Genomic DNA, 14,165 nt, shown 5'->3' on the forward strand with positions numbered 1-14,165 from the left:
AAAATGATGTTTTCAATATTGATGAAATGGGTTTATTTTTTAAATGTCTTCCAAATAAGACTATGATGTTTAAGGATGAAAACTGCTCAGGGGGTAAAATGGGCAAGGAACGTTTGACTGTCCTAGTTGAAGGAAATGCGTCTGGGACAAAGAAATTGCCCTTACTTGTTATCGGAAAATACCGAAATCCCCGATGTTTCAAGAATGAAAAACATATCCTTTGGATTACAAGTCTAACAAAAAGTTCTGGATGACATCAATTTTATTTGAAGACTATGTAAGAAAATTGGATCGGAAATTCTTCGCTAAAAAAAGAAAAGTGATACTCTTTATGGATAAATGCACAGCGCATAGTGATCTACCTAATTTGAAAGCAGTAAACTTGCAGTTTCTCCCGCCAAACACAGCAGCAAAGTTGCAACTGATGGACCAGGGTATCATAAAGTGCTTCAAACAGTCTTATCGTAAAAGGCTTGTCAGAAAAATGATAAGCGATATTGAAAGCAATATTTCTTTCAAAGTTGAAGTACTTGAAGCCATGAGACTACTTTCCAGTGCTTGGAATAATGATGTAAAAAAACGACAATACGAAACTGTTTCCGGAAGTGTGGGTTTCTGAAAGAAGCGCAGAGAGATTTGTAATTAATAAGCATTACTTAAATAATCCGACAATATTTTGAAAGTCCAAAACCGAAACTAACGGTAAGTCGAACTTCCGATATGTCGAAGTTTTTCGTCAGTCCTATCAGATTCGAGTTATCGCGAATTCACGTATATACATATCAAATTTCATTAAAATCGATCCAGTAGTTCTAGAGATAATCGACCAAGTCTGCAAATTATCTTAATTTCTTACAACAGTGTATTTAGATCATATAATGTTTATTTTATAACTTATTATTTTACTTCGTAATGGTTTATTCCAATGGGCTCTCTTTTTCTAAAAAATCAACTCCCTTTCGAATTTTATTTCTCTTAATTTTAATTTCAAGCTGTTAATCTACTTTAAATCTCATTTGAAATTTATTTTAAGCTCATTGAATCACCTAAGTGAACAAATACGTATGATTCGAAAATCATAAGATCTGTTTATGCACGAATTCAGTTTAAAAATAAAACGAATTTAAAATTTGTTAAAATTAAAATTCGAAAATCATAAGATCTGTTTATGCACAAATTCAGTTTGAAATTAAAATTAGTTTAAAATTTAAACAAAAATGCATTTAGTTTATCATGATTTTTAGATTCCATTATGAATTGAATTTCTGGAAAACAAAATTGTGTTATAATTGGGATTGAAATAAAGTGGAATCCTGATTTTTTTTTATTTTCTTGTGAAGAGGGGGAGTTTGGGAGAGAGATTTGTTGGAGAAAGAATCTTCCTCTTTTACCCCCTCTGACGTCAAACATGTCCCTCAAGAGGTACTTTTCCTACCTCTGTTTACAAAACTAACACATGTGACGTCACATTAACTTTGTGACGTCATAACTAAGCTATGATGTCACAAAGGACGTCAGCTGTGATCTTAGCATTCCTACTATTCACTCTACCTTTGTGCGGAAAGTAATTAGTTGTTGTATAGTTAATTCTTTTTTTTTTTTAAATAATTTTAATTTTTATTTCAGCGACTGAACTAGAACGAAAATGTTAAAAGCCCTTTCAATAATTTATATTTAATTTTCGCAAATTAGCTGCTGATCGTTAAGTAAACCTTGTTTAATTGCTTTTTTGTGCATTTGATTGTTTCATTTTATTTAAACTAATAAAAATAATTTGATTATATTATTTAAAAAGACAAAGTATCCGAATTTTGACAATAGTGGACCAAAATATCGAATTTTTTTTTTAGCTTAAATTATTTCTTATCCCATTTTCTACATGTTCTGCAAAATTTTAGAACGGCATAACGAATATTTTATTTATTAATAATTTTTACGAATATCCAAATAATTTATCCAAAATATTGTTATTAAAAAATTGCTAATTTCAAATTATGCGTTTCTGTTTTATTATATACGATTTAATAAGGCTCGTTATTTAAGATTACTTTTTTGTGCTATAACATAACAGTTAAAGTGCAAATTTTGTGCTATAACATAACAGTTAAAGTATAAATTTCGTGTTACAACATAACAGTTAAAGTATAAATTTTGTGTTATAACATAACAGTTAAGGTGCAAATTTTGTGTTATAACATAACAGTTAAAGTATAAATTTCGTGTTATAACATAACAGTTAAGGTGCAAATTTTGTGTTATAACATAACAGTTAAAGTATAAATTTCGTGTTATAACATAACAGTTAAAGTATAAATTTTGTGTAATAACATAACAGTTAAGGTACAAATTTTGTGTTATAACATAACAGTTGAAGTATAAATTTTGTGTTATAACATAACAGTTAAAGTATAAATTTTGTGTTATAACATGACAGTTAAAGTATAAATTTTGTGTTATAACTTAACAGTTAAAGTACAAATTTTGTGTTATAACGTAACAGTTAAAGTATAAATTTTAAAAATATGTATTTGTACAAAATATTAAAAATAGTCGATCGATTTTTTAGTTTACGACTGATCAATATTCAACTCCGTAGCCTTATAATTTTGAACCCAATCCAGAACTCCTCGTTCAGGAATTGCGACAAACTAGCCATTGTGGATAATTTTTTGATGGAACTAACCCGCATTTGTAGTTACATGGTGAAGAAACCACGAAAACGGGTTATCTCGACGACAAGGGGACTTTTAACCACTGAGGATATTCTATGTCAGCATTGTGGTTGGTGCAAGTCTAATTCGGGATTCATATCGACCAGCTATCACGGGGACTCGAATCTGGGTCGCCTCATTTAAAGGTGAGTGCTCTGCCCCCGGAGCCACCGATGGCTCCAACTTCAAGCAGAGCCATCATAGTTGCTGGGCCATAGGGAACGATCTCATTTTTAGGGCTATGGTCAGTCCAACCATGATCATTAAATGATCATGGTTGGACTGACTTATGATCATTAAAAAAATGTTTAGTGAATATTTATGAGCACGAAATTTACAATGATGCATTAATTGCGGAGCAAAGACTCAGGATATAGAGCATTCGCCACAAGGTGACCCAGGTTCGTATCCCAGCGGTGACTGATTGATATGAATTCTGCTACTTGCTCGCGCCGACCACAGTGCTGGCATAAAATATCTTCAGTGATTGAAGGATTATGGATTAGAATTTCCTTGCTTTCGGGCCAACTGTGGGAGATTTTCTTCTTTACGTAACTCAAATGCTTGTTACAATTCTTCAAAAGAGCTAGTTTTTCCAAATACTTGATCCAGAGTCTCGATGGCCCAGGGGATAGAGCGTTCGCCTTCCGTTGAGGTGAACCGGGGTTCGATCTCGGTGATGACTTGTCAATACGAATTCCGCATCCGGCTTGCACCGACCACAGTGCTGACGGGAAATATCCTCAGTGGTAGACGGAGCTGTCAGGCTATCGTGGGAGGTTCTCGTGGTCTTCCTCTCCATGTAACGCAAATGCGGATTAGTTCCATCAAAAAGTCCTCCACGAAGGTAAATTTCTCCCAATACTTGATCCAGTTCCCTTGTCTTCTGGATTGGGTTCAAAATTACAAGGCTGCGAAGTTGAACATTAGTAGTCATAAACCCAAAAATTGGGTCAGCTGTTCAACGACGGTTATTAAATATTAAATACTTGATACAGGAGCTTCCTTGTCCTCTGTGTTGGGTATAACATTACATGGCTGCGGATTTGCATATTGATAGTCGTGAACTCAGATTTGGCTCAGCTGTTCAACACTAGTTATTAAATAAATTAAAATTATATTTTAAATTCTTTCGCATACTTTTTTAATCAAGTAACCTAACTTAGTTAAATTTTACTTTTGTTATTTATAAATTGAAAAAAGATAACTTATTAGTAATTTCATCTATTTTTAATATCGATTTTTCTATTGTGAAATATGTGTTCCTATACAATAGTTTGATTAAAGCTGTGTACGTTCAAATGCAATTAAGTTTGTGATTCGTAATAATTTCAATAATTTTCACAGCATTCATTTGAGTAGCATTTTTCTTTATATAATCATAAATAATTATCTAGATAAGGGGTTTCCAACTTAAATGAGGCCGGGGCCGCAATTAAAAACAACAGTCAAATGACGGGCCGCAACTTTATCAACATTTTATATAGGACTCTTTAATGCTTGAAGGAACATTAAATATTACTATCAGATTTTTAACAAGTTGTACAAAACTATTGAATTACAAATAATAATGAATATTTTCTTGGATGCAAAACTTGAGAAATAAATCTTTTTGCGCAGTTGGTATGTTAAATTTCCGAGAAACGAAGAAATTAGGTTTTTTTTTTTTTTTTTTTTTAACGAAAGAAAAGTATTTTAAACCCATATTTTCACGAAAATTGTCCGCATAAAAATGACAACTAATATATTTTAGTTCGCGGGCCACAAAAAAAAGTTTCGCTGGCCGGATGGTAACCACTGGTCTAAATAATTGTTCAAAGATTAAAATCTTTTATTTTCTTTCTTTACCTTTTTTTAAGCAGCAGTTTATATCCTAGTTTGTCCCACTCCTGAGAAATTTTCTTCGACTCGTCGATTCCGCAGCCCTTATTTGCTACCGGCAATAACAGAAAAAAATACTGGCGAGAAATTTTTGTACGCCACAACTCGCATTTCAACGCCAAATATTGCACTGTTGTCACGTGACGTGCGTAAAGCTAGATATCTCCCAACCCTCGCTGAAGCGAAAAACGTCACGTGAGTCTAGGACGATTTTTCCCCCAGCAAGACCTCATAACAGTCTTTTTCAACTGAGTTGAATTGCAGATCTGTGGCTTGGAACAACAAAAAAGCTCAATAAAAAATGGTTGTATATTGCTGTGCCTTTGGATGTAAAGAAAAATTCTTAAAAGGAGGACCTTATACTTTTCACAAGTATGATTTTTATTCCTATACATTCTAGGCGATTAATTAATGATATCACCCGCCGTTATGGAATAAAGTTATTAAATTATTAACTTGAAAATTTCTATTTTTTCATAGTTTTGCTTAAATTTATAAGTTATAATGTATTTAACGTTTGTACGCGTTTTCATTCATATTGATATGAAAATTTAGAACTTTTTGTTTGCTTTTTTTGGTGAAGCACGTGAGCTGGATTTGGCACATTATTTTGACGCCAATATTTTGTGTCGCTCTTTATTTTTACTATATTATATTATTTATAACCATAATTATATAAACCAATCGCTTTATAGTTTATTTATAAAATATATATACAAAAGAAATATTTTTTAAAATAATTTTGGAGTAAATTTAACTAAAAACTTTAATTTGTACTTATTTATAATGTATATATATATATTTTTTTCTGGATTAAAAAATTAAATAGTTTAATAAGTTTTAACTATTTGTCGAAGCTGCAGCAATTTTATTATTACTATATATATTGTATTTTAATTTTGAAAATAATAAAGGAAATAACGTCTCTTTTTAATTATCAATAAAATATTTCATATAAATTGTAAATAATGTCGAAAATTATTAACAAGCTAAACACCAGGTGCATAGTATGGGAGTTTGTAACATATTTTTTTGGCTAAAAAGAAAAATAACAAAGCTAAAATTTATTATTTTAGTTTAATGTACTAAATTCTCTTTTTAATTATCAATAAAATATTTTACATAAATTGTAAATAATGTCGAAAATTATTAACAAGCTAAACATTAGACGCATAGTATGGGATTTTGTAACATATTTTTTTGACTAAAAAGAAAAATAACAAAGCTAACATTTATTATTTTAGTTTAGTGTACTAGGTATTGTTACAAAATCTAATTAAATTTTTTATTGAAAATTATAGATTACAAAAAATGAAAACTGAAAATATATAATACAACTCTCCAGAATATTAAACAAACATTAAGTATTGTTAAAAACTTAAAATAAAATATTAATTTTTTAAATTTTTTTGTTTTCCTTAAATGCGAAATACGTTAATAGTTTTATTTTGTTTAAAAATTTAAATAATCTCTTATTAAATTTCGTGAACGCATAAAATTTAAAAACAGAATATTTATTTATAATTTAGGAAAAATATTAATGAACCAGAATTAAATTTCTGACTGTGTTTGTTAAAATTTATAATTAATTTGACTATCATGATATGTATTATATTTTAATTTTTGAAAATAAAGAAATATTTAATTTTTCTAATTATCAATAAAATATTTCATATAAATTTTAAATAATGCCGTAAAGTGTAAATAAGTCATACTACACTACAGGTACATGATATATTTCCTTATGAATGTTTTTTAATACTAAATAGAATGACAAAGAGCAAAACTGAAAGTTGCTATTTTAGTTCTACGTAATTTGTATCTTTACAAATTTTCATATTTAATATTTTAAATTTATTTTTTCTCAATAGTAATTATAGATTTAAAAAGAAGTAATAATAACTGTGAAAATGTATTTATTTTTTTAAACTCTTGCCAGAATATAATATGAAACAGACATAAGGTATCTTTGAAAATTCGAAATTAATTATACCTCATTTCTTTCTTGTTGTTTAAATTTGAATGAGGAAAGTAGGGCGTTTTAACATAAATAATGAATAGAAAATACCAATTTCAATTTATGTTTATATTTTACCGACTCTAAAAAATAATCTTCATTTCCACAATTATTATTTTTTGATCATAATAATTAACTAATATTGAACGAAATCTTGACTTTTTTATGATTTCGCAATTAAACGTAAAAATAATAGTAGTGCGTATAATATAACGTATTATGATTTAAAAACTTATCTTTTACAATCGCTAATAAAATTGGGCTAACACTCAAAACAACAAAAAACAAGAGAAATTTTTACTGGCGACCGCCAGCAAGGTATGTTTCGCCAAGAGAGTGGACAAGATCAAGTCATGTGACTTCAGTCTAAACTTGCCGTTGACTGCGACATTGTGGTAGTTTGCCACATTACTGAGTGTATTTTTAATTAAGATATAAAAATGGTGCAAAAGTGGTTGCAACATTTTTATATCTGCACCATATAAAAATGGTGCAGTTGGTTGCTAATCTAAGTTTTTTAAGGGTAGTCCTGTAACAATTCACAGGTAAGTGCACTGTTTTTATTCCCTTTTTCTATTTAAATAAGGAGTTTAAATTATTCCTTGTGTGTTTTCATTTAACATTCGTTTTGATTGTTTTATGAAATTTTAACTTACGGTGTTTAATCATTTTGTTTCAATATTTAACCTATTTTTAGCGGAAATATCTGCAAAGCTTATATTTGTTCCCTTGGCGGCATACTATCTCGCCAAAATGCTATCGATAACTCTATGAGAGGGACAATAGAGGGAGAGAGGAATCTTAGAGATTACTTAAAATTTTCTGCTCTAAACGACATATAAAGAATAAATAAAAAATTCTACCCCTTACTTATGTACTTCAAAGAAATAGTCACGTGACTCGCAGGAACTTTATTCTCGCATTCCCGTGTTATTTACAGGGTCGTTTCGTTCTTGTGTCAGTTGTCTTTAAAGTTAATATACTACGAAAAAAGGTGTCTTGTGTTTATGGAAGCAATGAAAGAAAAATCAGTTGGCAAAGGCAAATGTTATTTTTTATTGACAATTTTTTTAAAAATGTTTATCGTGCATTTCGTTTACCTAAAAATGTTAATATGTGCGGATTGGTTGAAAATTCGGACTGTTAACGTTAATTTTACTCGTATCGAATTTCGCCATAAATCGGAAAGTTTTTACGAAAAATGATCGGGATTCGAACCTGAAATGCGTCACTGAGTAGGACTATTCTGTCTCCTGATCCTCATACGAAAAATATAAATTTAATTGCCTTAAGAGGACGTTCCACACTTAAGGCCTTTAATGTATAATATTTGAATCTTCTTAAATGAAGTAAATATATACTAAATGCAGGTCGTAAATAAGTGTTTCAGTGGGTTTTTTAAAGGATAAAAAAAACTGAAATGTTGTCAAAACCTGGCGAATTATTAACGAGGAAGTCAAGATTGAAAACAATGAAACATGTTTAATTGCTAGAGGAAATTGTAACAATCGACTATTAAAAACCTCGACGAGATTTGCATATCACTGAATCCTACATTCATTTCATTCAAAACCTATCTGGTTTTCATGTTTTTAATTTTAAAATTCTCCAATTTTGAATCGTCAATATTGGACATTGTTTTCGTTTTTTTATTCAATTAAATATTAGTTTGAGGTCGCTAATGTATATAATTTTTTTACTTTTGACAAAGATTCTAAAAATGTGTATTAAGTGTTTTTAGAAGCTCTATCGCCAAGGAAAATAAAAAAGCCACCGTTTACTTATACTTGAGGCAAAGCTATATTTTTAAACTATAGTCTATATATTGACTTTATCTATCCGTAAAGAATTATCTGATCTTTAACACGAACAAAAAAAGTGAGTACTTAAATATTTTATATGGTATTAAACTTTTTTAAATGTCACCAATTTGGCGAGATTTTTTCGCTGGATGAAAGTCATTGAAAATATTAAACTTTTTAACTGATAAAAAATTCACAAATGCTTTTCACAAAATTGTAGATTGTCTTTAAATTAACGTTTTGCGTAATTTTCCGAATGAGCATTTAGTGTGCTGGCTAAAGAAAAGTTAGAACTGATTTAATAGCCATGAGTAACTGTTGAAAAATTCACAGCTATTATGAAAATAGTGTAGTGTTCGTAAAACAGTGTTAGTTCATGTCGTGGCGGACATTTCGAAAAGTAGCTTTAAGAGCGGAGATTACGAAACACCCTGTATAATGCGCATACTTGGTACTGACAGCAGAGCTCTCCGTTTGTGACCTCAGAAGAGTATTCTCATCGATAAATTAACAAACGTATTTAACAATAATTAAACATAGATTTTTTTAGTCAAAGTTAATGCATTGTTTTTTTTTTCTAGTTTCCCGAGAGATGAAAAAAGAAAAAGGCTCTGGGAAAAACAATTAAGGAGAAAAAATTTTAAAGTCAGTCAAAATACAAAAATTTGTTCAAAGCATTTCACCGCAGATTGTTTTGATGCTGAAAAATTTGGCGGAACTTGGTTAAAGAAGGATGCCGTCCCGACGATTTTTGACTTTTCTGTGCCGGATCATTTGTCCAAAAAACTTGACCCCCCAGAGCCTGAATCTGTGTCCAACCCCAACTCTGAGATCATGCCTGTAACAGAAGAACAGAAAGATGAAAATGTGACGATTGAAAAAGGTACGTCACTCGATTAAATAGAATAATTTTAGACAGCAAAATCTATACAGCATTGGGACAAACTAGCCTTCGTGAAGGACTTTTCGATGGAACTAACCCGCATTTGCGTTGCAAGGAGGAGAAAACCCGCAAAAACCTCTCACGGTTATCTGGACGGCAAAGGGGATTCTTACCGATGATCCGTCTACCCATAAGGATATTTTAGAACAGCACTGTGGTTGATGTGAGCCGTGAGCTGAATTCATATCAATCAGCCACATCTGGGATTCGAACCTGGTTCACCTCATTGGGAGACGAGCGCTCTATCCCCTGAGCCACCATGCCTCCTCAGAATTGAATTGGTATAATTAAATCAGAAAAAACAAAACAATAGAAATTCTAAAATATCGCACGCTTTATTTCTCTAATTCTGATTTGGTGATGGCCTTGTATTTATACATGTATTTTATTATGCATGTATAATTGGGTAAGTATCCACCATCAGTTTAGTTGGGAAATTTTAATGAAAAGAATAATGCATAATTGGAATTTTCGCTTATAGTCATCCCACACGTTCGTCTGACCTCTTAACACTATATTGGAAATAAAATTTTGAATTATGTATATTTTTAAAGCCTATAAACTTAAGTGAACAGTATTGTTGAAAGAATTATATAGTTCTTTTCTGTAATTAGTAAGAGCAGTCATACGACTGGAGTGGTTTAAGAAAAAAAGGTCTGAGAATAGACATACGACCAAGAAGGGTTAATTCTTTAACCTCTTCAGGTATTCAATCCCTTCTGTTAAATACGGATTTTACGAAACCATTCCATAGTTATCTTTCATCTTTATGTATAATTGGTATAGCAAAGCTTTTAAACACGTCATGAATTTGGTTTCTAGAACGCAAAATTTAAATGTTAGTTTTTAAGGTCAGCTATTCTTTGAAAGTTTTAAGTACTCTATTTTTTGTAATTTTTGTTAATTATTGTATGATTAACCGTGCTATAACGAAATTAGCTCTACATGCCACAAGTTGACCAGTTTCCCGACAAAACTAAAAAACTGTTAGTATAGTTTGTAAAAAAACATTCGAATACTCATCCCTTTACTTTTCCAATTATTTAAAAAAAAAAAAAAAATCTGTCGGAGAATCTTTAACAAAGCTTTCTCTTTTCAAAAAATTATTAATTAGAAGGGTTAAAAAAGGAGTTTTTAAAATTAAAAAAAAAGAAAAGAAGAACTTTTTTACTAGTCTTTTTAGTACTGAGACGCTAATCAGTTTATAGTTTGAGGCGTTTTTAAGCTGATCAACTTATGGTCACTAAAAAAAAAAAAAGAAAAAAAGAAAATCAAAAATAAATTATTAAAAAAATAATAAATCTGTATACTCTTAGTACTAACCTGACCTAATGAAAGAAACATTTGTTATAACTATTACAATATTTATAAGGTTTTTTCCGTTTCTGTATTTTAATTTATATTATCGTTGGGTCGCTATTCTTCTTTTCTCCTATAGCCGTTGTATCTAATGTAGTTAAAAAGTTGAGACAAGTTAGACATGGCAAAGTTTCTCCTTACATTCGCCTTCTAGTCAAAATTATGTCAATTGTATGAAAGTACGTATTGTTTTTTACCAGCCTAATGACACTCCAAACTGTATTAAAGTCATTGATTGCATTTTAGCAACTTTACACTTTATATTTCAAGTCATTTTTGTTTCTTCTCATTCTCTCTCTTGAAAATGGGCGCTTATTTTCTGAGCGCTCGAAACGTGTCGACTGTTAAATCAAATCTGAATATTTTTGAAGTGAATTACGTTTTTTAATCAAGTAATATTGATTACCGGGTTCAAAACTTTAAATTTAGTGTTATTTTTAATTCATTAACAAAATTTTGTACTTGGCTAAAAAATTAACAGTTTATCAAAAATGGAACTGTCTATTACTCATATAATAGCGTTAATAACTGAGTAGAAATACAATGCTTTGCAATAATTTTTTAAAACCAATGATTTCAAAAAATATGTGGTTATTTAAAAAATTTTACGCATAATAATTGCTTTGAATAAAATGAATTTTTAAAGCAAGGTTAAATACCCGTAATTTTGAGTTTCCGAATTACCTGGTCAATGACTCTATGTTAGGTCTACGATAAAATTTTTGTTTTCTATCTTTTTGGTGTAGAACAGATTGTTATAGTGCGGCTTTGAGGAGAACTCCTCCAGATTAAAAGTCTGGGACTGTCTGCTGCTATGTTAACAAGCAAGAGCACATTTTTAATGGGGGTGAAATGAAGGAGAGAAAGTGTCGATTGGTTTACTCATGACAACCTACGCTAAATTTAAAACAAAACTATTCACCCCACTCTCCTATTCGAAGTGACCTTTCCTCGTAACCATAGTAACCATCATGACGCGGGACAGGTGACTGGAGGAGTTTTCCTGAAAGCCGCACTATACCTGTATTTCCATAACTTTCTAACTGTTTTAGACACAGGAATTCTACTTTCCCGAAATAAGCACCAATGGTTCACTACTGTAATGTATTAATGACTAATTAACACTCTGGTAATTTATGTTCCTTGTTTTTTTTCCCCTTAAAATTTAGAACGTGCTGATGACGTTCCCATCCTAAACAAGCGGCGCCTTGGAGATTTCACCTTAGAGGATATGTTCTATCCATACAAAGCCAAACGGATGTTCAAGTTTGCAGCTGCAAAACAACAAGTGGCTTATGCAAACATGCTGAATTTGATGGGGAAAAATAAGAGAATGAGAAAACGTGTTGACGCATTGCAAAGGATTAACAGAAAAATAAAAAGTCGTGCTAGAAAAGCAGCAGAAGGTTTGTAAAAAAAAAATATCAATGAAATTTATTATTTTTTTTAATTTAGAAGATTTAAAACCAAACATTAATTGCTTTCTCAAAGGATGTTTCAGATTTTTTTTCCTCACCTGATCTACATCTAGTCTTTATCTTAGTCGGAAATTTTTTTTTAAAAAAAATAAAAAATACTTCAATGAGAAAGCTTGATCGCCTATAATCATAAAAGGATTGGATACTTACAATTCGAGAAGAAGTGAAATGATTATGTCTACCATGTGATTTAAATCAGATTTGATTGGATACCTATAAGCGACGTCACGCGTGCCCGTCGAGCCTGATTGGCTTCTAATCTGCGAATGCCAGGATTTACTTACGATGATGTCACTTTCAGGTATCCAATTATCTGATCTTTAAAAATGATAAATAGCTGATATATGATGTCCCACAGTGGACTGATCTTAAAGACACGGTTCTCAGTAGAACACCGAAGTCAAGCATCATTGGTTGCGGTCAGTAAGCAGCTGGGTGACCATTTTGATCAGCTTGCAAAGGAACTAAGGGTGTGAGGCATCGGTACGCATTAAACCGTTCTACCATGAAGTGCTTGACTTCGCGTGCAGGTCGTGGGGCTACCAAAGCGGAGGAACTATCCCCTCTGCAGAGGATCAAAATTGTGATGGCATGTCTTCGGATCATCCTCATGGATGTTTCCCAGACTGTCGCGTGTAACCCATTGTGCAGCTTTAGTGCAACGTAAATATACAACTGTAACTGCATTTTAATGTTAAACTATTTTAAAAATCGTTAATTTCGCGAAATCTTTCCATCCATATGAAAATCATTAAAATCTGTGCATAATTCTAAATGTCTGCTAAGTTTTATAAGCTCAGATAATGTAACGTTGGAGTACACAGTTTTTGTTAAATGTTGGCTAACTGGATCTGAAACGTTTCTCATTTAAAAAAACTGTGACCTTTCTACATATTGGTTTACATTTTCTGAATCAGCAAAGATGGCACTTGCTGAAGGTAGGCAAAAATTGACCTAACAGTCGTGAATAACTGTTACAAACTCACAACAGTTTTATAAATAGCATATTATTCGCTAAGTTAAATTATTTTATGTGACAGCAGAGGTTTCGATAAACAGCCTTATTTACTTTAATATTGTTACCTCACTAATTGTAATATTTTTTTAAATTTTCAGGAAATAAGTAAGTGGATATATAAACTGGTACATTTCGTAAGACTAGGTCATAGGAATGCATGAAAGCTCTAACAGAAGGTTAGAGCAAAATTAGGTTATAGAACTGATACATTTTTTTTTTTTTTAATTAACGCGCTTAATTAATATTTATAAAATCCTTGTAAGAAAAAATGGAGTAGCGAGTTAAAGCTAGAGGGGGAAACTTTTCTCCATTTTTATAATTATTCATCAGGCCTAGAGCAAACCGTTTATTGACCGTTTTATTGCCGCTGTCCAGTCAACGTTTGATAATTTTACCGCAGCCCACTGTGGGGGGAGGGTGGATGTTAAATATTTATATTTTAAATTGTTTTGATTTAATAACTTTAATTGCATTTAAACATGCTGTGACATTAGGTCACAGCCTAATTTATAAATATCCTTTTTTTTAATCAATAATACTAATTCTTTTAATTTTGTAATACATTCTTTTATTTTCATCATCTTTCTTTAGCCCCTTAAGCGGTAGCGCAATTTGGACATTCTCCCCCTAAAATTCCTTACCAGCTCCTTAAAGAGCCCCTTTATTTCGAGAAGTTTCCACCCTTTTTTTTCTGAGAATTCCACTGGTCGTCGGCATCTTTCATCTCCGCGTGTTTGTTGTGTTTCTCAACCGTAACTTTTAACGCATAATCAATTTTTCGTCTCAACTCGTGATTTTTAGATAATTTAACTTTAACTTGCACAACATGCACTACAACTTCAATTTTAAGTTTTTGTATCTTATAAAAAGGAAGAGCGCGAAAGACGGAATAGCTTTCGATAATTTGATGTCATATAATTTGCTGCCCTCCGCTTAACGGAGTTTTAACATTTTTT

The 14,165-nt window shown here is 31.2% G+C and overlaps 1 protein-coding gene across 1 annotated transcript in view; it reads left to right on the plus strand.

Moving 5' to 3' along the window:
- Positions 1–4,464: 4,464 nt before the first annotated feature.
- The window catches only part of LOC122268410 (uncharacterized), a gene marked incomplete in the record, with an annotated part of 13,461 nt that continues 3,760 nt past the window's right edge, over positions 4,465–14,165 (plus strand). Inside the window, 3 exon segments of the mRNA XM_043055120.2 lie at positions 4,465–4,964; positions 8,993–9,294; positions 11,883–12,119. Coding sequence (XP_042911054.2) covers positions 4,894–4,964; positions 8,993–9,294; positions 11,883–12,119 — 610 coding nt within the window.

The sequence above is a fragment of the Parasteatoda tepidariorum genome, chromosome 9, assembly GCF_043381705.1.
Source record: "Parasteatoda tepidariorum isolate YZ-2023 chromosome 9, CAS_Ptep_4.0, whole genome shotgun sequence".
NCBI classification, from domain to species: domain Eukaryota; kingdom Metazoa; phylum Arthropoda; class Arachnida; order Araneae; family Theridiidae; genus Parasteatoda; species Parasteatoda tepidariorum.